The 26,827-nt window shown below is 44.1% G+C and overlaps 1 protein-coding gene across 1 annotated transcript in view; it reads left to right on the plus strand.

Annotated features, from left to right (window-relative positions):
- The first annotated feature begins 884 nt into the window (after positions 1-884).
- PGM1 (phosphoglucomutase 1) overlaps positions 885-26,827 on the plus strand; it is a 65,940-nt gene continuing 39,997 nt past the window's right edge. The window contains exon 1 of the mRNA XM_043575172.1: positions 885-1,378. Within this exon, the coding sequence (XP_043431107.1) occupies positions 1,133-1,378 (246 nt within the window). The 5' untranslated portion in view covers positions 885-1,132. The remainder of the gene's footprint in view (positions 1,379-26,827) is intronic.

Here is a 26,827-nt window from a genome sequence, read left to right on the forward strand (position 1 = left end):
GCAGAGAAGACAATCACTCTCACCAAATCAAGGGGAATGCTAAACCAAAAGGAAAGAATCAATATTCCTACTTAACAGTCAAGGGTCTTTTGTTCACTCTGTATCCTCCATGAACTCTTTCTGGCCACCTCAGTTCTTCTTGGTCTCTTCACCCAATTTTTATTACACAAATAACTGACTTATTTTGATGATGAATTATGTTATACTCAGCCTTACCTTATATTTGTACCTATATTAAGGCCTCCCTGTACATTTCCTAGTTATGAAATCTGGTGACTTAGCAGGCGAACCAGGTTAAGAGCCCTGGTTTTGCAGCAACACCCACCTGAGTTGGCCTCCTGCATATAGTTATCTCCATGGCCGTGACAAGCCATTTAATTTTTTAAATCTCGTTTTGTAAGCATAAAATAGGGAAAAATAAAACTTGTACTTTAGCAAGGATTAGAAACATTCTATTCAATAAACTTTAGTTCTTAGTAAAGGCACCCTAACCAATGGGAAGTAAAGGGTTTGGTCCATCAGTAAATACATGGAAAGTAGTAGGTGGAATACGACTTTTGGAACTGACTCCTTTTTCTGACACAAACTAATATTTGGACAGAGAATATAAAAAAATAAGGAGTCATGAAATCTACCTAAGGTTGCCACTTCTATCTCTTAGAACAGGTTTCCAGAAAGCTATTTACATAAGATACTCTGGCCAAACCACAGGAAATTACTATACTCTGCAATTTTCCCACCCTGTCTCCAACACTTGCCCTCTGACCGAGTCCCTACCCCACGTTCTGCCCTTCCCAGTAGGGAAGGAGTTGTGGATTTCATTTTATAGTGGATTGGCTGACGGGGTGGGGTGGGAAGGGGAAATCAGAGAGGCTCCACCCATTTCACTGGAGGCCTGGAGGTGGGCGCTCTCCTTTTCCTCTACCCGCCCCCCTGTACCTGCAAAGTGGGGCTGGCCACGGAGGGAGGGCCCTGTCCCCTGTCCCTTTAAGGAGGAGGGCCGAGCGCAGGCGAGAGAGCTGGCGTTGCCCCTAGCCCGTCCGCGCCCTCACCCCAGAGCAGCTGCAGCCACAGCTCCAGCCTCCCCGCGGTTAGCAGAGTCCGCTCCGGCCCCAAGAAGCGAGTCGCCACCATGGTGAAGATTGTGACGGTGAAGACCCAGGCGTACCCGGACCAGAAGCCGGGCACGAGCGGGCTGCGGAAGCGGGTGAAGGTGTTTCAGAGCAGCGCCAACTACGCGGAGAATTTCATCCAGAGTATCATCTCCACGGTGGAGCCGGCGCAGCGGCAGGAGGCCACCCTCGTGGTGGGCGGGGACGGCAGGTTCTACATGAAGGAGGCCATCCAGCTCATCGTGCGCATCGCCGCCGCCAACGGGGTAAGGGACGCGCCGGCTCCTCCGCGGCGTGCGCCAGGAGCGGGGCCGTGCGCGACGTGCCGCTGGAGTCGCCCGCCCCCAGCCGCGCTCGGGCCCGGCCACTTCCGTGTGCCGCCCTAGTCTCCACCCAACTCCTTTGCTCTGGCTTTTCCTGGCCTGGAGGCCCCGCGGAGGTCGCAGGGTGCTGAAGGGTGTCCTCGGGGCTCCGCGGAGCTGCTTTGTCGACTCTCCGGGGACGGGTGAGCAGGGCTTGACCTTGGGAGGCCCGACCCTCCGCCTCTTGCCCCGCCCTTCTCTCGCCTCCTCCCTTCCCCACCCCTCCGGCTGAGGCCTCTGACATTTACATTAACCTTTCCTGTGGCTAAAGATACAGTTACAACTCTGAGTGCAGTCGCCTTCACCCGGAAAGGTTAGACGGCTTCTGCCTTGCTCAGAACCCCCTCCCATCCCTCCCAGTTGCTTGCTATTCTGGTCTGAGACTGGCGCTTCCCACTGGCTGGGAGCCCGACGCCGTGGGGCATGGTTGGCGGGAGCGCCCGCCCAGCTGGTGCGTGAGACCGGCAGGGCTGAGAAGAGGTTGCCAAGTCTTGCTCTCTCTCCACATCCTAGTTTGCGTTGGGACTGAGCTCCCGCCCTTCCACGGCCTGGTTGCTGGGACGCAGGCTTTTGAAAACGCTAGTCTTTGCCAGATGGTGCTTCTAGATCTGTTCTTCGAGGAGTTGGAGCTGAATTTTCATGAGAACAGAAACTGCATACCCAAGGGTGCTCTTATGCAAGCCTTCGTGGCTGGCCAGGAAATTAATGCAACCCCTTGGCTCGCCCCTCGCCCCCGCACCCTCCCCACCAGCTAAGGAACGTTAACTGACTTCAGGGGCAGGTCCACTTGGATAGGTGAAACTCTGAAAGATTTTTCAGTAAACTTTATGAATGAAAAGGTGGATTTATAAAACAGGCAACTTGGAGCTGATTATTCATTCACTTTTGTAAAACATCTTCTAACGAGTTTCTCTTTCTGTATTTAAAATAAGATTTGACTTATACCTAGCTTTTCTGGAACTCATTTCTTTTAGTGATATTTTTATTCATTTTAGTAATACTTTATCTTTAACATATAAGTGTCATTTTGCCACGCACCACGAAAAGCACTAAATGTGCAGTATCTCATTTATGCTGCAGCCTTATGAGGTCAATGCTATTATGGGCATCTTCACGTTGCCAGTGAGAAAACTGAAGCCTGGGCAGGTTAAAGAGGAACCATAAAAGCAGCACCCAGAATCTAATATAGACCTACCAATTACAACTTCTGGGAAGGAAGGGACCCTTAAATCTATAAGGAACTATTTTTCCCTAGTCTGTAAAATCTACACTGGGCCCCAATCTACATCTCCCTCCCTGAGTCAGGCATTTATAAGCATCAAGGAGAGAAGGTCCTCTGAATAGAATATGCTCTTGAGTTTTCAGACAACCACAAATTCCCTTAAGAGCAAAAACAGATGTTACCCAATAGATCCCTTCATTTCCTTATCACCTGTGTTGAATATGTATTTCATTCATTCATTCATTCAAAAAGACTGAACCTATGCCATATACAGAAAATGTGTGGAATAAAAAGACAATTCAGACACAAGACTCGTACTTAAGGAGCTTATGTCATAGTGGGAATTTTTGAGGAAAGTTGTCCATTTGGGAGTAGTGTAGGATGGGAAAGAAAAATTTAGGCTGAGACCAAAAAAAAAAAAAAAAAAAAAAAAAAAATATATATATATATATATATATATATATATATATATATATATATATGTTTTTAAAACCTCATCCCCTTTTAGCTACTGCTTTCTTGCTTTTCCCCTTTTTGGCCAATTGCCACCACTGATTTTTCACCCATTCACTTACCACCTCCCTGCAGTCTGGCTCCTTCTTCCTTCACCACTTGCCAAGGTTACTAATGACTTTCTGGTTGCTAAATCCATTGAATACTTTTTTTAAGGCCTTATTTGGCCTTCTTATTGCCTTTGGCATTGCTGGTTTTGCACTTTTTTAAAAAAAAATAATTTTTTATTAAGTTTATTTATTTTGAGAGAGAGAGAGAATATGCATGAGTTGGGGAGGTGCAGAGAGAAGGGGGGAGAGAGAGAATCACAAGCAGGCTCCGCACTGTCAGCACAGAGCCTGACGTGGGGCTTGAACTCACAAACCACGAGATCATGACCTGACCCGAAATCAGGAGCCGGATTCTCAACCGACTGCACCACCTAGGCATCCCTGGTTTTGCACTTTTAAAGTCCTCATTCCCTTGCCTTGATCACTCTCCTGATTCAACTCATACTTTTTGAGAGTTCCTTCATGACCTGCTTGTGCTGTGTACACCCTAGCTCTTTCCTAAGTTTTTGTCCTCAGCTGCTGCTCTCTGATTTTATTCTGTCTCTGTCTCTGTCTCTCTCCTCACCAGGGATGTAAATATATTCCTCCTGTCTTCTGGTGTGATTCAATTCAGATAACATCTTCAGAAAACTTTCCCCAACAACCTCTGTCTGCCACTTTCATCCCCCCCCCATTAAGTGCTCCTTTCTTATAGATACTTCTAGAATAGATTAATGAAATCCCAGTGAAATTGTCTTCACATGTGACACTCCCCTCTAGAGAGTAAACTTCTTTAAGATGGAGTCTGCTTTTATCTGTATCTGCAGATAGTGCAGATTTCAGTGAGTCCTGGTTTCAGTTGCCCTGAATTGTGAACAGTATGGAATATACTTCAAGTTAAGTGTATTCCAGCCTTTAAAGCCAGTGTATAGTTGGTGAGCAATAAATTTATTCTCTTCAAACATTTATTATGTGCTTACTTTGTATCAGACATTGTGCTGAGTACTTGGGATAGAAAATATTCCTGTCCTCAGCAAAAACAGCATAAAAGGGGAGGTAGACAAGAATAAACAGAGCACAGTGCATTAGGTGTTACGATGGAGGTGTGTGCCAGGTACTGAAGGGGGAACAGCATGGAGGGCTGTACGGGTGTGCCGTCCTTTCTGAAAGTTCCTGTTAGGCCACTTCACCTGGATGAAAGACCTACCTTAATTACCTGCTTTTGCAAACAGCAAACCCAAAGCAATCTGAAGAGGACTTTTGCTCTTATGAAGAAAGGTGAAAACTGAAAGTAGAGGTCAGCATATGGTGTGCAGGGGGTCATTAGAGAGGTAGCAGGGACCCATCCCCAGCAGCGAGAGTGGCTCCACTAAGCGCTTTCCCCTACATTCAACGTCTGCCGCTATAGCTTTGAACTGTGTGAGCTTCTCTGCTTTATCTTGATTTATTCTGTGTGTCCATTAGCAAGATGTACCCTAAGGTATCAGAAAACACTAAGAGGTTTATTTCTGGAGTCTGAGAACACTGAAAGTGGTAGCTGAATTGAGGCTTAAAGTTGGAATTCCTAAGGTGGGTTTGTCAGGGGAAGAATACTAGACAGAAAAGAATAAAAATATAGGAGTTGGACACTGCTGGGCAAGTTAATTAACTTCTGATCCCCTTCCCCCCACTTTTCTCTAAAGGTTGGAAGCAATGAGACATACCCATAGAGGTTCTTGTGAGGATTAAATGAAATGAGTTTAAAAGTACCTATAGTGTTGGGGCACCTGGGTGGCTCAGTCGGTTGAGCATCTGATTTTTGGTTCAGGTCATGATCTCGTGGTTCGTGAGTTCCAGCCCTGCACCAGCTCACTGCTATCAGCACACAGCCCGCTTCTGATTCCCTGTCCCCCTCTCTCTCTGCCACTCCCCTACTCACATTCGCTCTCTCAAAAATAAATAAAACATTTTTAAAAAATTAAAGAAAAAAAGTACCTGTAATCTCTTGTCACCTGGAAGCTGATTGACACTTTGGGGAAACCTTACAATGGGCCTGGGACAGGACTTTGTGTTATCAGTGTTCTGTTGATCTGGGGACACTAAGCTAATCAGGCCCAACCGGATGCAGATATTAACATCTCTTCCCCACCTTTCATAAATACTATCATTGTCCCCCACCTTCCTCTACCCTCAGTGGCCCCAACCAATATAGAGGGACTCCATGTTAGAAGCCAGTTGCATGCAGGTGGCAAAGACCAAACTCAGATTAGCACGGTGAGAAAGGAATTTACGGGCCTCTGTAACTGAGACGTCTTAAGAGATACCAGAGCAGACAACTCAGTTCAAACCACTCCTGGTCTCTAAAAATTGCTCTTGGGCCCAATGGTCTGCATGTGACCAGTATTAAGAATTGGGGAGAGTTCAAACTCCCAAGTAAATGAATGTTTGGATATTTTGTAAATTTTTTTTAATGTTTTATTTTTGAGAGAGAGAGAGAGACAGAATGCAAGCAGGGAAGGGGCAGAGAAAGAGGGAGACCCAGAATCCAAAGCAGGCTCCAGGCTCTGAGCTGTCAGCACAGAGCCTGACATGGGGCTTGAACTCACCTACCATGAGATCAGGATCTGAGCCAAAGTCAGATGCTTAACCGACTGAGCCACCCAGGCGCCCCAGAACGTTTGGATATTTTGAACGATAGTTCATCATTATCTTCAGCATAAATAAATAAATAAATAAATAAATAAATAAATAAATAAATGCCTGCGTGGGAACTTGTGAGTAAGCTGGTTTTATTTCATCAACCCACAGGGATTCTTGTGTGTTGAATTCCTTTATTTAGTCTCCAGACTCTTTACTAGAATATATCTTTTTAAAAAATAGATAAAACAGGGGCGCCTGGGTGGCTCAGTCGGTTAAGCGGCCGACTTCGGCTCAGGTCATGATCTCACGGTCTGTGAGTTCGAGCCCCGCGTCGGGCTCTCTGCTGACAGCTCAGAGCCTGGAGCCTGTTTCCGATTCTGTGTCTCCCTCTCTCTCTGACCCTCCCCCGTTCATGCTCTGTCTCTCTCTGTCTCAAAAATAAATACACATTTAAAAAAAAAATAGATAAAACAAAACATACAGGATTACAAAGGAATTATTATATTGAAATTCAATTATCAAAATATTAATCAAATTTGTGATGCAGCAAGATCTGTATGCTTCCTGACTGACACATTAAGTAACAATATTTAGTGGGAAGTCTAATACTGTCTTACTTTAGAGTGGTGATAAGTGATATTTTGATACATCTGCAATCTCAGTAATTTTAGATAAGTATAATATGATATGAAAATATCTGTGATTTCTATTGATGATAAAGTCCCTGGTAGTATTTGTAATGGTAATAATAATAATAATTGTTGCCTATATTCATAAGTCAAGGAAATGCTAAATTTCATTTAGAGGTTAATGAAAATAAAGCTTTTGTTTGTTTTGCCATTCAAATTCAAGGACACCATTGAATTCTACCCAGGGATTTCTTCTAAGGATCCTGAGTTAAGAACCCCTGCACTAAATAAATCATCCTTTTTTTTTTTTTAAATGTTTATTTTTGAGAGAGACAGCATGAGAGGGGGAGGGGAAGAGAGAGAGAGGGAGACACAGAATCCAAAGCAGGCTCTAGGTTCTGAGCTGTCAGCACAGAGCCCGATGCGGGGCTCAAACTCACGAACCGTGAGATCATGACCTGAGCCGAAGTCAGATGCTTAACTGACTGAGCCACCCAGGCGCCCCACAAATGATCTCTGTTTAGGGTCAGATACTGCTTGCACCAAAATGGGCATCAAATACATGACACAGAGATTAAGGGTCTCAGGTTCTCAGATCAAACCAGTGGGGCTTTGAGAACTTTGTCTTAACTGGAGGAACTCCACTATCTCCCATTTGGGATGAATCACCCTTTCCCGAACTTTCATGAGGCCAGCTGTAAGCACGGGTAAAGGGACATGTTTCTAGATATAGTTCTGAGAAGGAAATGAAAGAATACTGGGGAGGAAGGGGGATGTTTTGGGACTCTGAGGTAACTGGTGTTAGGTAGAGGCACCTTGCTACCTTTCCTTAAAATCTGATGTCCTAGGGCAAGGAAGACTTGGCAGAGAACCATCTTTGGGTCAATGTTTAATATGCTATGACTCCCATTAAAAAAAAAAAGTCCTTTAATTATGATGGCTTATGAACGATTGTTCTCCCCCTGTTCACACTTTGTTTATTTGAATTGGTATTAAATACCAGGATAAATGAGATACTGTCCTTTTCCATCCAGGAGTGGGGGAAATAAGACAGAAGAAATACATATATGTGCAAAGAACAGAATTAGAAAAAGTGCTGAGTGCAGGTAAGGGAGAGAACATTCTGGACTGGGGAAAGAAATGGTGGAATTTGAATTGTGTCTCGAAGAGTGGATAGTGTGCGAACAGAAGAGGAGGGTGCATAGCCGAAAGAGCTAGCTAAGTAGAGGAATGGACAAGACTGTTTTATAGAGCCAGGCACTTAGCCCTTACACAGCCTTTGTTATGAAAAATATTTTAAGCAATTTGTTCAGGAGCCTCTCTTTCTTGGCTTCACTGATCTAAGTCAGACTCTTTTCCCCTCTCTGTTACACTGCACACTCCCACTGCTACTCAGAGTTGCACATTTGAGAAGGAGAGCCATCATAATTCAGCACACGCACTACACAGCATTGTGCCCTGTGGCTTTCTGCTTGGCTCATATTTGAAGTCTCTGTTAGAGTTCCCTATCAAGGCCTGGTGTCCCATCATCGCTCAGTTTTGGAGGTCCTGGAAGATGACATTTAACGGTGCCTTCCAAAGTGAATTTGATGTACACCAGTGGCCTGTATTTTAACTCAAATAATGTGTACAATTACATAGGTTCAACTTGTAACAGAAACTCAAACAGCAGTGGATGAAACAAAATGGAAGTTTCTCTCTCGTGGAATAGTCTAGGTCTAAGCACACCAGGACTAGTATGGTAGAGCCATGGGACCCAACTTCCTTCAATCATATGGCTCTGCCATCTTGATGGTGTTGCCTTTGCCCACCTGGTTACAGGTCGCCCCCACACCCTTATCCACATTTCAGCCAGTGGGCACAGGAAAAAGGTGGAGCAAAGTGTTTTGTTTTGTTTTTTTCCTTCCCTTTAAACAATCTGGAAATTGCACACCTCACTCTTGCTCACAATCCATTGATTAGATTTTCCAGACAGGCCACACTTACCTGCAAGAAGGGCAAAAAGATGCAGACTTTATACTGGGAGGCATGTGGCCAGCTAAAAAGGGGTGGTTCTGTTATCTTAAGAAAGGAAGTTGCAAGTAGAAATCTCTGCCATGGGCCACTTCTTTGGGCATGCAGACAGCCATGCCCACTGTTCTTCCCGCCCATGAAGCACATCACTCTTCCTTGGGGGTGTCACCTCTAATTCCTTCCAATAAATATATAGAGTGATGTAGTTATAGAAGTAGAGCGATCGCCAGCCATAGTATTCACACTTTGCTGCTGGCTGGGAGTGCAGACTCCTTGGTCTGACAATAGAGTAGGTCCACAGGGAGCCCTGATTCTGCACTCCGGGAGGGATTTTCTTCCTTCCTTCCTTCCTTCCTTCCTTCCTTCCTTCCTTCCGTCCGTTCGTTCTTTCTTTCTTTCTTTCTTTCTTTCTTTCTTTCTTTCTTTCTTTCTTTCTTTCTTTCTTTCTTTCGGTTTATTTATTTATTTTGAGAGAGAGAGAGAATGAACGAGCAGGGAGGGATAGAGAGAGAGAGAGGGAGAATCCCAAGCAGGCTCTGAACTGTCAGCGTGAAGCCCAATGAGGGGCTTGAACTCATGAACTGTGAGATCATGGCCTGAGCCGAAGTCAAGGGTTGGACGCCTAACCACTGAGTCACCCAGGTGCCCACAGGAGGGACTCTCTTATTCTTTGTCTTCCATGCTGATTTAGCCCTAGACACTAGGCTGTAGGTTCTGAGAGTTTGGGATCTGCACAGCTTTTGCATCCTGCTTTCTGCTGATAAAAGTTGGGGGGTGTAGGAAGGCAGGAGTTGCTTTTGCAGACCAAGTTAGTGTGGTTTGTTTCACTATATAATTACTTCAAAAGTTTATTAGGCTTCTTCTGGCCTCTTCTGATCAGTTCCATGTACTGATAACCACAGTGAAAATTCTCACGTAGATAGAGTTTTAAGCCTGAAAACTTTGGCTTTTATTTTCTGGCCTCTGCTCTGTTCCTCCTCTGATGTCTCCATCATGATAGCCGCCTTGAGACAGGAAAAGCTAGGCTAAATAAGAAGGCGGTATCTTTAATTCGATCTTTGCTGGTGGGTCAGTTTTCATTGTCCAGCAGGGAATCCTGGGAAAGAGTTGAGTCCACAGCCCTTTCCTCTACACCTACTGCTTCATGTATAAGCTGCCTTAGCTGGGGAACATAGGTAGTGGTCATTTCAACTCTGTAAGGCTACAAATACTGGACTTGGACAACACAGTTTGCAGACCATAGTTAAAGAAAACATCCTTAGCAGAGCTATAACCTCCATTTTTGCCTGTGGACTAGCTAGTCTTTGCCTGAGCTCCTCTCTGTTGTGGCAAGAAGCAGCCAACAAATGCTTCTGTTCTGAATTCTCTCACCTGTTTGCCTGGGTTTGGTTGACCAGTGGTCTGCCTTCCAAGGTAGCAGTGATAATAGTTTTGCCATGGCATAAAAGGTATGCTGATGCTGCGTATTTTAGATTCTGTTTTGGTACAGAATATCAGATTTTATCACTAGTTAACATATAGATTTGTCTGTGAAAACAAGTTACTTAAACAAAATAAAAGATCATAGTAATAGAATCCTTTCTGTAATAGACTGGGTGTGGACAGTCCTGGGCTGTTGTGGGTGGCTCTGTTTTGTAAAGGGTCGTCTATTTCTTTTCTTTTGTTCCTCAGCCTCCCCTAGTGAATTGCCCTTATCTGCATGATCCAAGATGGCTTCCTACCACCATATGGGCATTCTGGGCAAGAGGAAGGGGAGGAAGTGGGAGGAAGGCACACTTTTTCTTTTTCTTCTTTTTCTTTTTAATTTTTAATGTTTATTTATTTTTGAGAGAGAGACAGAGCATGAGCAGGGGAGGGTCAGAGAGAGAGGAAGACACAGAATCCAAAGCAAGCTCCAGGCTCTGAACTATCAGCACAGAGCCCAGTGCAGGGCTTGAACCCACGAACTGTGAGGTCATGACCTGAGCTGAAGTCAGATGATTAACCGACTGAGCCACCCAGGTGCCCCAGGAAGGCACACTTTTCAAAGAGACTGCATATCTTCAATTTTATTCATGTCTTCTGCACCAAAACTTGGTCTAAGCCCTCTAACAGCAAGGGGGGCTGGGAAATACCCATGTTATTCTGGGTACTGTGTGTGAGGCTAACCATTGGGGGTGTCAAGCAAAATGAAAGGGATAATTGATATTGGGGGACACTCAATAGTCCTCACTGTCCTAAACATGCTTTCCAAATCTGGTGAAAACCATGCAGTCATTTTCAAGTGATAGAGATATAGAAGAAGACAGAAACTTAATTTTATATAGAGAACTAGATTTTTGGAAGAGAAGCTATCATTTATTCCAACCGCCATATTAGAAAGGAATCAAGGCACAAACATTCCTATTGTGAAGGACTTTTTAAATTTTTTTTTTTTTCAACGTTTATTTATTTTTGGGACAGAGAGAGACAGAGCATGAACGGGGGAGGGGCAGAGAGAGAGGGAGACACAGAATCAGAAACAGGCTCCAGGCTCTGAGCCATCAGCCCAGAGCCCGACGCGGGGCTCGAACTCACGGACCGCGAGATCGTGACCTGGCTGAAGTCGGACGCTTAACCGACTGCGCCACCCAGGCGCCCCACGTGAAGGACTTTTTAAATAAACTACCTTATTGAAATATGATTCACATATCACACAATTCACCCATTTAAAGTGTACAATTCAATATCTTTTTTTTTGAGAGAGAGAAAGCATGAGCAAGGGAGGGGCAGAGAGAGAGAGAGAACGTGAGCAAGGAAGGGGCAGAGAGAGAGAGGGAGAGAGAATCCCAAGCACACTGCCAGGGCAGAGCCCAATGCAAGGCTCCATATCACAACCGTGAGATCATGACCTGAGCCGAAATCAAGATTTGGATGCTCAACTGACTGAGCTACCTAGGCACCCAAAGTGTACAATTCAATGTCTTTTTTAAATTCTTATTTATTTATTTATTTTTAGCATTTATTCATTTTTGAGAGACCGAGTGCGAGTGGGGGGGGGGGGGGAAGTAGAGAGAGACGGAGACACAGAATCCGAAGTAGGCTCCAGGCTCTGAACCGTTAGCACAGAGCCCGATGTGGGGCTTGAACTCACTGACTGCCAGATCATGACCTCAGCTGAAGTTGGACGCTTAACTGACTGAGCCACCCAGGTGCCCCAATGTCTTTTAATGTGTTTACAGAGTTATGCAACTATCACCATAATCTAATTTTAGACTATTTCCATGGCCCTAAATGAAGCCCCTTGTGTTAGTAATCAGTCCCTCTTATTTCCCTATGTTTTTGGCCCTGACCAACCACTAGAAGTTTGGGTGGGTGGATTTTACACAGTCTAGTTTGGGTTGCCAGGCAGAAGAAGTTACATTTAGCAAGTGAAGCTCCAGGAACACAAGAAGCAAAGTCAAAGGATTTGTGTCAAGAATGGTGGAATTAGTGTCTCATGCTTCTGTGTGTGCTGTCCTGAGCACTGGAGACACAGAGTTGAAGAAGTCCCCTTTCTCAAAGAGCCTTTGATTGAATGGGGGAGGACTGATACAAAAAAAAAGATAATCCTCCATGGATTTTTCTCAGCAGACTCCCTGTCCAAAGCAGACCAGGCTGTCAGTAAAAAGGAGGAGAAATTTCTCCAGGAGAATAGCTTCTTCATTTTCATGAGTGTAAGCAATCAGATTTCTTTTTTTGCAAACATATTTGAACTTATATATCCAAATTAGTATTGTACCCTGCCAAATCACCACTCTGGGAACCGTACACTTATTCCAGTGATGCGTCTAGTGCTCAAAGCATTTTGAAACTCCTCTATGGGAATTATTTTTCAGCCAGTCGGTTTATGGGTCACCTAGGAAAACCAGTCACATTATTTTATAGTCATGCCTCATTTTTCACCTAAAGCGATGTAACAAGATTTGATCACCCACTTTATTCATTAGACATGGCTCCAACCAATTTTTGTCTCTTTTCAAAGTTCAAATCTACTCTCAGAGGATTAAATTTGTTATGACTGAAGACTTTCAAAGGAAGTGCCACAGACTGTTAAGACAGTTGCTGAGAGAGTTCCAGAAATGTTAGTGCGATGTGAGCACTGTTTGAATAAATATGTTGCTTCCCAAGATGATTGTTTTGAAGGAGATAACATTAATTTAAATGAAAATACTCTGGCATAACTGTTAAAAATGAGTTCCCATATTTTGTGCTGTTCAAGCACGCTGCCCTGTGGAGAGGGTCTTAGAAGCTAGTTCATGCTGAGGAAGATTCTGGCATTCTGCTTTCCTTCGGCAGATGCCTGCGGTGGCCTAGGGATATGGTTCTCTTCCATTCTGGTAGGCATCTAAACATACTTTGGTCAGGCATTTAGAAATTGTGCACAATGAGAAGGTTTGTTAAAACACAAGTAGACCAAATGGCCCTGACTTAGGATGAGAGTCCTGTCAGCTCTAAGCCACAGAAACTAGAGACCTAGATGTTAAGATTGTGCCCGCCTGACTCCAAGAGGTCATCTCATGGTTGCAAAGAGGCCAGAAAATGGAGCTGAGATGGCTTGACTGGGTGGGGATGGGGAAGGATCTTTTGCTTTAGTAATGAAACTATTATGTTACACTGCCTCATGGGGATGTTGAGAAATGCATTCTGTGAGCAGAATGAAATGAAGTATGTTTAAAAATGAAGTAAAAGGGAAATGAGTGTACTCCTACACTCATTTCCCAAATGGAAATGGGAGTGAGGTTGGCACCTGTTACAAAAGCCAAACCTCCTCTCTGAGCTGGGCCACGTGGTTGGCCATAGTCAAATCTGTGAGAAAAACATGGTCACACAGCTCGCCATAGCCAGTTCCCCCATGTGTAGATTTGGTATAAAAAGAGTAATAATAATATCTGCCTGGAAACATTTATGTGAGGATGAAGCATAATTTGTGAAGCGCTTACATAGTGCCTGACATTGTCTTTGCTAAACAGAAGACTTGGGTGATTCTAATGATTGTTATGATTATCCCAAACGCTGAGCCCATTTGGGCGCAGAGGGGAGGTCTTCTGTGTCTGCCACCATACCCACCACATAGATGTCTTATTCGCTCTCTATCCATACACTATCCCTTGAGTTTGATCTGTGAGGCAGAGGTTCACAGTGGCTGTGACTCTCCGTCACAGGCTCCACAGGCTCATTGATTTGGGGCCTTTACCTTTTTGGAGTCCTGAGCCAGCAGTGGGGAGTTGAAGATGGTGATCGTAGGGTGGACCTGTGGAATAGTTATCTGGCCCAGGCTAATGTCATGCTGCTGATGAGATGCTGCAAGAAATGTATGCTGGCATTGCTGTGTGCTGCCTATATATGCCGGACTGTATGGATTTGTTCATTCAACAAACATTGTTGAGCCCTCTCTAGGTGTAGGCACTGTGTGAGATGGGGGTACAAAGGTGAATAAGACAGAATCTTTATTCTCAGGATACTCATGCAAGTAGAGCAACCTCCGTAGGTAGTTAACAAAAATATGGTGCAAATGCTAGTATGTTGGTTTCCTATGGCTGCTGACAGTTGACTATAAACTGGGGGGCTGAAAGCAACAGAAATTTATTTTTTTCCTAATTCTGGAGACCAAAAGTGTGAACTCAAGGTGTTGGCTGGTCTTTGCTTCCTCTGAAGGCCCCAGGGGAGAATCCTTCCTTGCCTCTTGCAGCTCTTGGTGGTTCCACGTGTTCTATGCTCGTGGCTGCATGAGCCTTCATGTGGCCTTCTCTGTGTCTGTCTTCTCTTCTGTCTCTTTTAAGGGTACTTGTTACTGGATTTAGGGCCAACTCAGATGATCTCTGATGATTTCAAATCTTGATGATTTCATATCGAGATCATTAATTAATATGCAAAGACCCTTTTATCAAACAAGTTTGCATTCACAGGTTCTGGGTGGACATATCTTTGCAGGGAGAGGGTGGAAGTAGTTACCATTCAACCTGCGTCAGCTGGAGGAGAGAAGTTCGGGGAATCATGAGAGCACAGAGGAGAGCAACCAGCCCCACCTGGAGGGGGACGGGGAGAACCAGGCTGTCTTCTCCCCAATGAGGTGATTTTTGGGGCAAGTATGGAACCATGAGGGAGGCCTTATCTGAGAGTAAAGTAAGGGCAGAGGCAGAGAGCAGTCACTGGGTTAGTGGATGTGGCTAATTTGTTGTCCTAGTTTAAAAAGTATACTACTGGGGCGCCTGGGTGGCTCAGTCAAGCGTCCGACTTCAGCTCAGGTCACGATCTCGCGGTCCATGAGTTCGAGCCCCACGTCGGGCTCTGGGCTGATGGCTCAGAGCCTGGAGCCTGCTTCCGATTCTGTGTCTCCCTCTCTCTCTGCCCCTCCCCCGTTCATGCTCTGTCTCTCTCTGTCTCAAAAATAAATAAACATTAAAAAAAAAATTAAAAAAATAAAAATAAAATAAAAAGTATACTACTGGTAATAGTTGTTGAGAAGATTCCAGAGCTCCATAATCCAAAGTGCTTTGTAGGCTTCTGACCTAATACCAGATGGGAGACAGGCCATGTGGTGGCTCCCAGAATCTTACCAAACAACTTTAGTGCATAGTAGTGGGTTGGAATTGAAAATTTGGGTTCAGATCTCAGTTATACAACTTACTGTACAATATCATGTAGTCTGCCTAACTACTGTAAAGCTCAGTTTTCTCATTTGTGAAATGGCATTCATTCTAATATCTGTCCTATCGGAGAGTTTTATAAGAATTAAATTAAGTAACAGGCACACAAAGGTTTTGGGAATGGTTAAGATGTGAGCCAAATGTGTGTTATTATGGTTGTTTTGAAATTCCACTGTTATTTCAGGAAAGTCACCCCCCTGGACTAATGTAAGCCTCCTGCCAAAACAAATCTCAACATGCAATGTTATTTAGCATCTCTCAAAGTCCAAAACCTAGATGTGCTAAAGGATAACCAGAGAGTAAAGATCTCATGCCATTCTGAGGATCTTAGTGGGATATCAAAATGACCCCTTGTACATTAGAATTTTGTGGCAGTATGCTTTTCATGTCAGATAGATTGAATTTGATTCTTGGATGTTATTTATTAGCAGTTTAATCTTGGGCAAACTGCTTGAACTTTTTTTTTTTTTTTTTTTGCTCACGCATAAAATTAATGTCATAGAGGTGTGTTTAAGAAATAATAAGATAGGGGCGCCTGGGTGGCGCAGTCGGTTAAGCGTCCGACTTCAGCCAGGTCACGATCTGGCGGTCTGCGAGTTCAAGCCCCGTGTCAGGCTCTGGGCTGATGGCTCAGAGCCTGGAGCCTCTTTCCGATTCTGTGTCTCCCTCTCTCTCTGCCCCTCCCCTGTTCATGCTCTGTCTCTCTCTGTCCCCAAAATAAATAAATGTTGGAAAAAAAAAAAAAAGAAATAATAAGATATACGTAGGAAGTCACGGAGCATAAAGCCTCACACCATACTCATGATAAGCACATTGCTAGTGGGGATTCTGATCAGAAATACAGATACTTTAAACTTTTCTTTGTTAATGGTCCCCAGCCAGCTCCCACATTTCAGTTTTACTTCTTAGCTTTGTCGATGACCTATCAAGATGCTCCACACCTGCTGGCCAATAAATTTCAGAACTGAAATGTCTTTTCTTACAGAGAATGTTTCATGCCCAAGGCATGGGGTGGGGGATCTGTTCTACATAACTTTAGGCTTTTAGAAATATGTTATCAGCTTGATACTTAGTTATCTCATATCAAAAGAACACAGAAGCCAGCCCAAATAACACAAATAGCCCAAATAACCCAAGTAACCCCAAATAAGTAAAACTGTCCCTGAGTAGCTTAAGTGCTAGGCTCAGTGTTCGGTGTTTGCACCAGATCTGCTACCCATGAGGGTTTTAGCGTCGCAGTTCTAGTAAGTAACTGCTTGCTCAAGCAGCCTCTTTTGAATATTTGAGGGGTTGCGTTCTGTCCCTCAGACATTTGCTGAACATTTTGTCGTTGCTCAGTATCCTGCTGTGCATTTGGGACATGCACAGGTGCATTGAGACAGTCTCTGGCATCCCGCAGAGCTCATTGTCCAGTGGGCATTACCATACAGTGTGACAAGTGCCTCCTCAGGGTGTCATTGGGAGCCCTTGGGAGAGGGGCGCGGAGAGGTGGTCAGAGGAAGCCTCCAAGGGGAGATGTATTCGAGCCAAGTCTTGAAGGATGATGAAAAGGAAGCCAGGAAAAAGTGAAGGCATTCTGCATGGAGGGAGTATGGGCAAAACAAGGAGGCCATTGTGAGAAGTAAGCCCACAGGCTTAGACTTTAAAATAGAAGTCTTTGTGACTCCTGTACTGCAGAAAGGGAGGAGGGTGGCAAGGTGGCCAGTGGTGAATTAAGGACCACATGGATCCTTAACCCCTGATGCTTTCTTTTACACACTGGCCAACCTAAGATACAGTCTAAGAATTATCTTGTGAGTCTGGTAGGAAGGGAGAATCATGGAGACTTAGGTTAGCAAACCTAAAAAGCTATTTGTTTATTTATTTATTTTAATTTTTTTAAACGTTTATTCATTTTTAGATAGAGACAGAGTATGAGTGGGGGAGGGGCAGAGAGAGAGGGCGACCCACAATCCGTAGCAGGCTCCAGGCTATGAACTGAGAGCACAGAGCCCACCGTGGGGCTTGAACTCACGGACTGTGAGATCATGACCTGAACTGAAGTTGGACGCTTAACCGACTGAGCCACCCAGGTGCCCCTAAAAAGGTGTTTATGAGGAGGACTGGGCCACAGTATTTGTCCAGTAACACATCAGAGCTCTGTTTGCTGACTGTCTTTAACCACCAGAATATAAGGCATACAGCAGTCTGTATGTGACCCAATGTTTTCATCAGGGCAAGTCTTTTAACTTGGGTTGGTTGATCTAAATCCATATCATAGAATGTATGATGCAGAGTTCACTCAGTTAAATCACACATTTACAGACAACAAAAATTTACCAAAGAAATTAGACCTGCACTGTAGCTACACTGTTTCCTATAGATTTCACCCTGATATTAGTGAAGGGGTGGGGTGGGCCATGACCCTCTTTTTCTCTTGTTAGCTTTAGTCTCTGTCTCTTACCACTTTCCTAGCCTACACTGAAGTTTGCTTCCAGGAATGAGCACCTCTCTGTCTTTCTGCCTGTAATTATACGGGGCTCCTCTTGGAAGAAGCCCAAACATTGGGCCTCAACCACCCAGGCTAACCAGCTCTACTTCCTTCACTATTGCAGTTTCTAGCTCTGTTCCTAATTGTTATTGCACAAGTCTGTGTGCTGTAGAAATGACCTAAGATGCCAGTACGTAGGCAGAGTGTGCTCTGTTGTGGATGCCTTGTGGTTTGGGAAGTTGTCTGATGCTGGGTGTAATTTTATAGTTGAGGTTGGTCTTAGGACAGGAGACCATGTACTGGGTGACTGACTGCCCGGAAAAGCTCACCTCTGTCCTCAGAAACTCTAGTCAGAGAGGTCACAGGATGCTCTTCCTTTGACAGTTCAGCCAGCAAATATTTAAGCTACTGTCTGCTCCACTTTATTCCAGGTACCAAAGTTACAAAATGTGCTGTCCTTTTCCTCATCACTGAGCAGGGGAGCAGGCTTATTTGTATATTCCAAGCCATGGTACATACCGTGTTATTTAGTGGTAAGAACCAAACACTTTGGGGCAGTGTGGGGAGAGGTCTCTCCAAGGGCCTCTGGCTCAGACCAGCCACTCTGATGCAGAGGGATCAGCTGTCCCTGGACCTGGGCTTGCCTTTTTTTGTTTGTTTTTAATTATATTTATTTGTATTTTAAAAAATTTATATTAGTTTCCTTGGGCTGCTGTAACAAAATACCACAAATGGTGTGACTTCAAACAGCAGAAATTTGTTTTCTCACAGTTCTGAAGGCTCACAAGTCCGAAATCAAGGCGTCACAAGGCCATGCTCCTTCCAAGAATCCTCTCCTGCCTCTTCCACCTTCTGGTGGTGGCCGCAGTCATTGGTACAACCCAGCTCGTCTCTGCCTCTGTCTTCACATAGCTTTCTTCCCCCTGTGTCTCTGTCCCCAAATCTCCCTCTTACAGAGATACCAGTCACTGGATTTAGGGCCTACTGTAATCCAGTATGACCTCATTTTAATGTGATCACATCTTCAAAGACCATTTTTTTTTTTTTTCAAATAAGGTCACATTCACAGGCATCTGGGGTTAGGATTTCAACGTAGCTTTTTTTTTTGGTGGAGTTTTCAACCTACAACCTACAACCTGTGCTCTGCCTACCAAGTGCAAGTGGGTTGTGCAGTCCACTAAAGCTCATATACTTTGCAGTTGGGCAGTATCCCTTTGACAGTCACCTGGGATCTATTTCCTTTTCATTTTCTGCAAGTTCAAATGTGTTTGGTTACCCAAAGGAAACGAACAGCTAAAGCATCAGCTTTGGCATTAAAGCTGGCATTGAAATCTGCCTTCCCAATTTATTAGTTGCAAGATGTGGAGTAAGTCATTTCACTTCTCCAAGCCTCAGTTTCCTCATCTGTAAAAGGGAAACAGTGAGATTCCCTGCATCGCAAGGTTGTTATTGAGCCTGCATGAGAACCTACATGTAGTGCTCTGCACTGTGCTATAAGCTCTTTGTACGTTCTCATTTAATCTTTTCAACAATTTTTTTTCTAGTTTATTTATTTTGAGAAAGAGAGAGAGAGAGAGCGCTCACGAGCAGGGGAGGGGCAGAGAGAGAGAGAGAGAGAGAGAGAGAGAGAGAGAGAGAGAGTGTAAAGACAGAGAATTCCAAGCAAGCTCCGCACTGTTAGCACAGAGCCAAACTCGGGACTCGAACTCACAAACAGGGAGATCATGACCTGAGATGAAACCAAGAGTCAGATGCCTAACTGACTAAGCCATCCAGTCACCCCAATCTTTTCAATAACTCTTTAAAATTTTTTTTAATGTTTCATTATTATTTATTTTTGAGAGAGTGGTAGGCAGAGTGTGAGTCAGGGAGGGGCAGAGAAAGAGGGAGACACAAAATCTGAAACAGAGTCCAGGCTCTGAGCTGGCATCACAGAGCCATCACAGGGTTCAAACCCATGAACTGCTAGATCATGACCTGAGCCAAAGTCCTATGCTCAACTGACTGAGCCACCCAGGTGCCCCCTTTTCAACAACTCTTGAGAGCCTGGTTTATATCCCTGTTTCACAGGTGAAGAAATAGAGGATAAGTGATATGCCCAAGATCACTAACATACTAAAAATTATCAAGAGTTGGGATTCAAACCCAGATTTCCACTATGCCATATTCCTCAAGGTAGACATTTAAAAAAAAACTTTTATTTATTTTTGAGAGAGAGAGAGAGAGAGCAGGGGAGGGGCAGAGAGAGCAGGAGACAGAGGATTCAAAGCAGGCTCTGTGCTGACAGCAAAGAGCCCGATGCGGGGCTAGAACCCATGAACGATGAGATCATGATCTGAGCCAAGTTGGACACTTAACTGACTGAGCCACCCAGGCGCCCTGGTAGACATTTTTAATAGAGTTATCTACAGCTGTAGTCTGAGGGTTCCCAAACTTTTTTATGTTGCAGTCCAACTTTTTATTTCTCTGAAGCCTGTTTGCACTTAAGCCATAAGGGTAGGAGAGAGTACCTTGCTGCCCACTTGAGATGCTGTTCATCCCAGGAATTCCTATAAATGTTCAGAGGGGAGAAAATACCCATAGTTCTTTAGATCGCTGTTTACAAAGCTATTATTTATTGAGTACTTACCATTTACATGGCCACATATTACAGTGAGAGGCAGCACAGCATGATGGTTGAGTGTGGGCTCTAGAGCCAGATTGTCTGGGTTTAAGACCCATCTCCACAATTTCCCAGTTGTTTGGCCTTGGGCAGATGATAAATCTGTGTCATCTGTGTCCATGTCCGTAAGATACGGGCTGAGAATGACAGCCTTGATCTTACAGTGTTGTTGTGAACATCTCATGAGTTAATGCTTGTAAAGCACTTGGAACACTGCCCAGCACACCGACCTACTGTGATTGTTTCCTATATACAACAACCTTTAAAGCAGGTGTCATTGTCTCTATTTTACAAATAGGAAAACTGAGCCCAGAAAGACCATACATAGCCAGAATGTGGCAAAGGCAGGATTCACACCCAGGCCTGTCTGACTCCAAAGCCCTAGAGCAGGGGCTATAAATTCCCCTTCCATCACCTTTTCCCTGGCCCCTTATACATATTCACTACCCAGACCCCCCTATAGCATTAATTTTTTCCTGCCTGGTCTCCCTTGCTCTAGAGATCAGAGGCTGTATTAGAAGGATGTGATCAGCCCTTATCAATAGGTCTTTCTATTTTTGGTAGCTTAGATAGCATTTATTGAGTGGCTACTGTATTGCCAGGCAATTGTGGTAAACGCTTTACATGCCTTTTCTCACATACTTTGAGAACCTTTAAAGGAAGTTTTACTATCCCCATTTTACAGAAACTTAGGCTCACAAAGATTCCACAGAAAAATTCATCCACTTTTTGTGGTCATCTCCGTTTACTTCCTTTACAGCTGGACATCCTCGTTTCACCAGGCCATGTAATTGGAAAAAACCTTAATGAGACCGAGAATAACCTCACCATACCCTTCTTAAAAGTCCAGAAATTCCACCACGTTTTAGTTATTTCGTAGAGGGCCAACCACTGTCTGCCACAAAACTCCAGGGCGCATGATTCCCATTATATTTGAGGAGAATGGGGTCCCCTAGACTTGTGCATGCCGCTGGGCCAGCTAGTGCGCCCCCTTGTGAGGTCATGAGAAATCTTGCATGTTTTTCCATTTTCCACCACAAGAGGGAAACACACAACCATGAATGAATTTGAAAATAAAGCAGTTCTTTAGATTGACTTTTTAAATTGATTAATTTTTAATTTTTTTTTAAATCAAGGGGTTTTCATAAATAGTTTCTGGTAATATCCAGAATATGGAAAGATACTCTTTTAGCTCCAAATGAATACTCTTAAGGGAGTTAAATGAAAATTTTCTTGAGGGTGTTCCAAAAAGGAAATAAAAGATACATATAAAAATTTTATATGAGCCATATAAATGGCCTCTTTTATAGGTCAAAATGGTTGAATACTGGTAATTTCTAATAAAACAGGAGCCCTCTTTACAGTGCAGTATATAGTGAGTAATATGTAGGAAGCCCTGTGCAACTTCAAAGGTTGTTTTTAGGTTTAATCATATGAATTAAGGATGGGATTTGTGGAGGTAGGGAATGCCTTTCTTATATTCTCTTTCTCCTTCAGGAGCTCATAAATCCCTCTTGAGCTCCCAGATTAGCACTTATTACTCCATTTTTTAATTTTAATTTTTTAATTTTTAATTTCTAAAAATATTTATTTATTTTGAGAGAAAGAGAGAGAGACAGAGAGAGAGAGGGCATGAGCGGGGGAGGGGCAGAGAGAGAAGGGGACAGAGGATCTGAAATGGCCACACGGATAACAGTGAGGCCAATGTGGGGCTCAAGCTCATGAATGGTGAGATCATGACCTGAGCCGAAGTTGGATGCTCAACCGACCAAGCCACGCAGGTGCCCCATCTTACTCCCTTTTTTTTTTTTTTAATTTTTTTTCTTAATGTTTTATTTATTTTTGAGGCAGAGAGAGACAGAGCATGATCAGGGAAGGGGCAGAGAGAGAGGGAGACACAGAATCGGAAGCAGGCTCCAGGCTCTGAGCCATCAGCACAGAGCTCGATATGGGGCTCGAACTCACAGACTGTGAGATCATGACCTGAGCTGAAGTGGGACGCTCAACTGACTGAGCCACCCAGGTGCCCCTTAGTCCCCTTTTTTAAAAAAACAATCTGTTGATTTATCTATGTCTCTCTTTAGAGCAAAAGTTTCTTAATGACTGGAGTCTGTCCTCCCGTGGTGCACAATGTTTGATAAAATGAATGGAGCAAGTCAGTTTTATAGTAGATATTGGATACGTGGGTGAATAAACAGATGGATGACAGACAGATGCTAAAAGATGTGTACGCTCTGATGCATTGGTTTTGTTTGTTTTTGATGTCAAAATATGCTTCAGGAGTCTTTTTTGAACCTGAGATTCTGTACAGCTTTGAGCCACATGGCCCTTGGAATTCTTCAGACCTTGTACCTTCTTTATAGTTTAATGTGACTTCTCCATTTCTTTAAAGGACATTTCCTAACTCTGTTAAAACACTATACCCATTGATAGGTATGGAACACTGCTACATAGTTTCAGATGGGTTTGGGGCAGTTAAAAAAGCTAACCCTTATGTAGGGCTCACCACAGCCATGCTAAGTTCTTTACATTTATTAAGTCATTGTATCTTTATGCAAAAACCATGCAGTATATACTAGTTTTTCTTTATTTTTTAAACTCTCTTTAAAGGATGAATTGTTTAAATTTTTTTTAATGTTTATTTATTTTTGAGAGAGAAACAGAACATGAGAGAGAGAGGGGCAGAGAGAGTGGGAGACACAGAATCTGAAGCAGGCTTCAAGCTCTGAGCTGTCAGCACAGAGCCCGATGCAGGGCTTGAACTCATAGACTGCAAGATCGTGACCCAAACTGAAGTTGGATGCTTAATTGACTGAGCCACCCAAGTGCCCCAAGGATACATTGTTTAAATTGATGTATAATTCCCAGGTTTTGGCACACACACACACACACACACACACACACATTGATGTATAGTTGACCTGTAATATCATATTGCTTGTAGGTGTACAAGGTAATGATTTGATATTTGTATATATTGCAAAACGATCACAGTAAGTCTAAGTAAGTACTATTTACAGTCGCTATTTTAAATATGAGAAGGTGGGGCACCAAGAACTTAGGTATTTTGCCCAACGTTCACCCTAATAGTAAATGATATTCTGTCTCCTTACTGTTGACTGAGTTTGCTCAAAGGGAGAAAGAGAGGGGGGCACCTGGGTGGCTCAGTCGGTTGAGCGTCCGACTTCGGCTCAGGTCATGATTTCATGGTTTGTGGGTTTGAGCCCCGCCTCGGGCTCTGCGCTAACAGCTCAGAGCCTGGAGCCTGCTTCCGATTCTGTGGCTCCCTCTCTCTCTTCCCCTCCCCTGCTTGCACTGTGTCTCTCTCTTTCAAAAATACACTTGATCTTAGCCAAAAGGCCGAGAAGCGATTCTCTCTTTCAAAAATAAATAAATATGAAAAAAAATTTTTTTAAATGAAAGGGAGAAAGAGAAGGACTTTGCTCTCTTCCTCTTCTTGCCTGGATGGGCCAGCCGGTGGAGCCTGCCTCCGAGCTGCCAGATGGGAGCCAGGCACCACTGAGGCCCACTCAACAGAGTGAAGAGCGGCAAGTAATAGCACGTGTTAGGAAGCGAGGCCGACTGCAGTGAGTTGCCAAGAGGGTGGCTCCATAAGGTTAGAGAGGGGCCTCCTGAAAGCCGGGGGTGGAGTGGACAGTTGGGTCTCACAGGAGCCTGAGGCAGGAGGAAGCCCTGCAGCCACTCTCTGCCTACCCTCTCTGTTTATCTCGGCACATCTGCTTTGTTTCTTTCTCCTCCGCTGACATGGTTGTCAGTGTGAGCTGGTAGGTTTTTGTGTGTGTGTGTGCATGTGATCTTAGTTATAAACTCATTTGCTCAAACTCCTATGAACATTTCAAATTTGTAAATCAAATGCATTTATTTACTTTTAACATTCTTTGTCACGGGGCACCTGGGTGGCTCAGTCGGTTAGGTGCCTGACTCTTGATTTCACCTCAAGTCATGGTCTCGTGAACCGTGAGATTGAGCGCCGTGCCGTGTCTGTCTGACAGCTCAGAACCTGCTTGGGATTCTCTCGCTCCCTCTCTCTCTGCCCGTCCCCCGCCTGTGCTTTCTCTCTCTCAAAATAAATAAACTTTAAAAAATAAAATAAATTAAAATTCCTTATTTAACAGGCAAAGCTTGGAAGTATTCAAGTAGAAGTCTTGTACAGGAAGCCAGCTGAGGAACAGCAGGATCCTCAGAGCCACCACAGCTGAGGAAGGAATCCTTTTTTGTGACCTTGGCTAATCTTCCAGTCTCTCCTCTAAGCTATTTGATGTGCCACTGGCAGCCAGCCAACTTTCCAGAAACATATCAGTTTAGATTCCTTTCGCTTAAAAATTTCCATAGCTTCCGGCAGCTACAAAATAAACTTTAGTGTGGTTCATGAGACTTTGTAATCTTGCCCCAACTATTTCTGCAGTCTCACCCCAGTCCTGCAACCTCTCAAGAGCCATAGGGCTGTGCGTGCACCTCTGGGACAGGGCCATGGCTCCCACACTGTGATGGCTTCTCCCTGACATGAACTTGTTAAGAACAAAGGCCCATGCACTTTTTTTCTCTCCTCCTCCACCTCCCAAATATGAAAAAAAAAGTTCATATCTTTACATCGTTTTCTAGTTCACAAAGACTTTCATAGACATTTGGTGGGGTCGTTATCACAAAAACCTTGCGAGGCAGGTATTATTATCCCATTTTAGAGACGGGGAGGTGGAGGATGGGAAGGAAGGGTTAACAGTCACTGATAATCTACTAGATGCCAGACACAGCACAAAGTGCTTTCACATATGTAACCTGATTCAGTTCTCAGGACAACCTTGAAAGCTGTCCCCATTTTACAGGCTCAGTTCAGTTAAGGAACTTGCTCAAGATTGAATTTCTCATGCAGTTTAAAGTCAAAAATTTGAGCCCTGGTTGTATCTGGCTCCTAAACCTGTGGTCTTTGCATCGTCCTGCACTGCCTTGCCTGGGGCCGGCATTTACTACATGCTTTCTTACTGTTGGTGGGAGAAATGAATGAGTGTTTCCCATCACTTGGGTCACACACCCCAACCACTCAGGCAGGCACCTGCAGCTGTCACAAGTGCAGGGCTTCAGGCTGGGGGTGTGATGATCCCTGCTGCTTTTAGCCCAATTAGTAGCATTCTTTCTCGTGCTTACACCTAGAGACAGCCTCCACCACTGTGGACAGCCCATCCCCCACGTCCACTACTGTGGCATCAGCTAAAGAAGAGCTCTTGGTGTGAAGAGGTGAACCTGTTCAGGGGCTGGGTCCAGCCCTCGCAGGAAGCCTGGGACATAGTAGTTAGCTACCCAATAAGTACTTAACTGATGGAAAGAAAGAGAGAGCGAAGAAAGGATTGGCAAGTCAGTCTACAGTCTCTGTTGTGTTCTGCTAGGAAGGTGCCTGCAGATGAGAATGGGGGCTGGAGTCTTTGTGAGCCTGGGAGCGAAGGGGTTCATAACTCTGCCGTCGTGAAATTGATTGGACCCAAGACCAGTACGAAAGTTCCTTGTCTGAAGGGAGTAATCCTTAAATCCCCCATATGGTTTAAATGTAATTTGTGTCATTGTGAAGGGAGTACTGGCGATGCAGGCGAATTCATTAGGCCAAATTGGGTTCGCTATGCTCGACAGTAACGTTTCCGAAGATGAAGTTCAACCTTTGCTGGAGAGCTAAAACAAATGAGTTTCTTAATAGCTGCCCCACTTAGTCTGAGCGTCGTAGAAGCTTCATGTTCTTAATGCCCCTTCTTTTTTTTACCACACTTCACAGTCCATCTAGCATTGCTGCCTCTGGTAATATTTTTATATGGGGTTGAGTTCTACAGTGTCCATAAAATTACGGCTCCGGCCCATTTTTAGAATAGAAGCTTTTCTAGGGCAAGGGCTATGATGCTTTAGTTTTGCATATTGACAAACACTGTGCCAGGCATATGTAGTTGCTGACAACATTATTCTCTGTTCTGGGATATAGAACTCTTTCCTCTGGGGGCTTAGCTTCAGCGTACACTTAAATTGCTGGGTATTCGTTGACATGTGCAAGAGCCGTGAGAGAGGGAATCTTCCCCGGTCCATGCCTCGCTGGAAGGCTGGCTCATACACAGGAAGGTAAAAAGGTCTATGTGCCCACATAGATATTTCCATGCAAGAGGGATATAGTGGGTTCACCTAGTGACCGGATTCCACAGGTTCAGCATATATGATCCCCTGGTGCTCAGTCACTTCTGTTTCCTCTGGTGTTAAATATATATTTTTTTAATATGAAGATGATCTACAGGGGAGGTAGATTTAAAAATCCCGAAATGACATCAACCCTAAGGTGGCGTATCTAGTATGTGGAAGGTTCAGACTGGAAGAACTCCAGCATTACTGGTTTGCAATATTTCTTTCTAAACTACCTTGTGAAAGTTTTTTACTTTTAAGAATCAGAATAGTTACATTTGGAATACTTTCTGTATCAGTTTTTAGATGGTTAGCAACCGGTGCTAGGTGCAAGAGCGGGTTTGATTCTGGAAAAGTGTGGCTTTTAGGACACTTTACAGT

Source organism: Prionailurus bengalensis, chromosome C1, assembly GCF_016509475.1.
Source record: "Prionailurus bengalensis isolate Pbe53 chromosome C1, Fcat_Pben_1.1_paternal_pri, whole genome shotgun sequence".
Classification (NCBI taxonomy): Eukaryota; Metazoa; Chordata; class Mammalia; order Carnivora; family Felidae; genus Prionailurus; species Prionailurus bengalensis.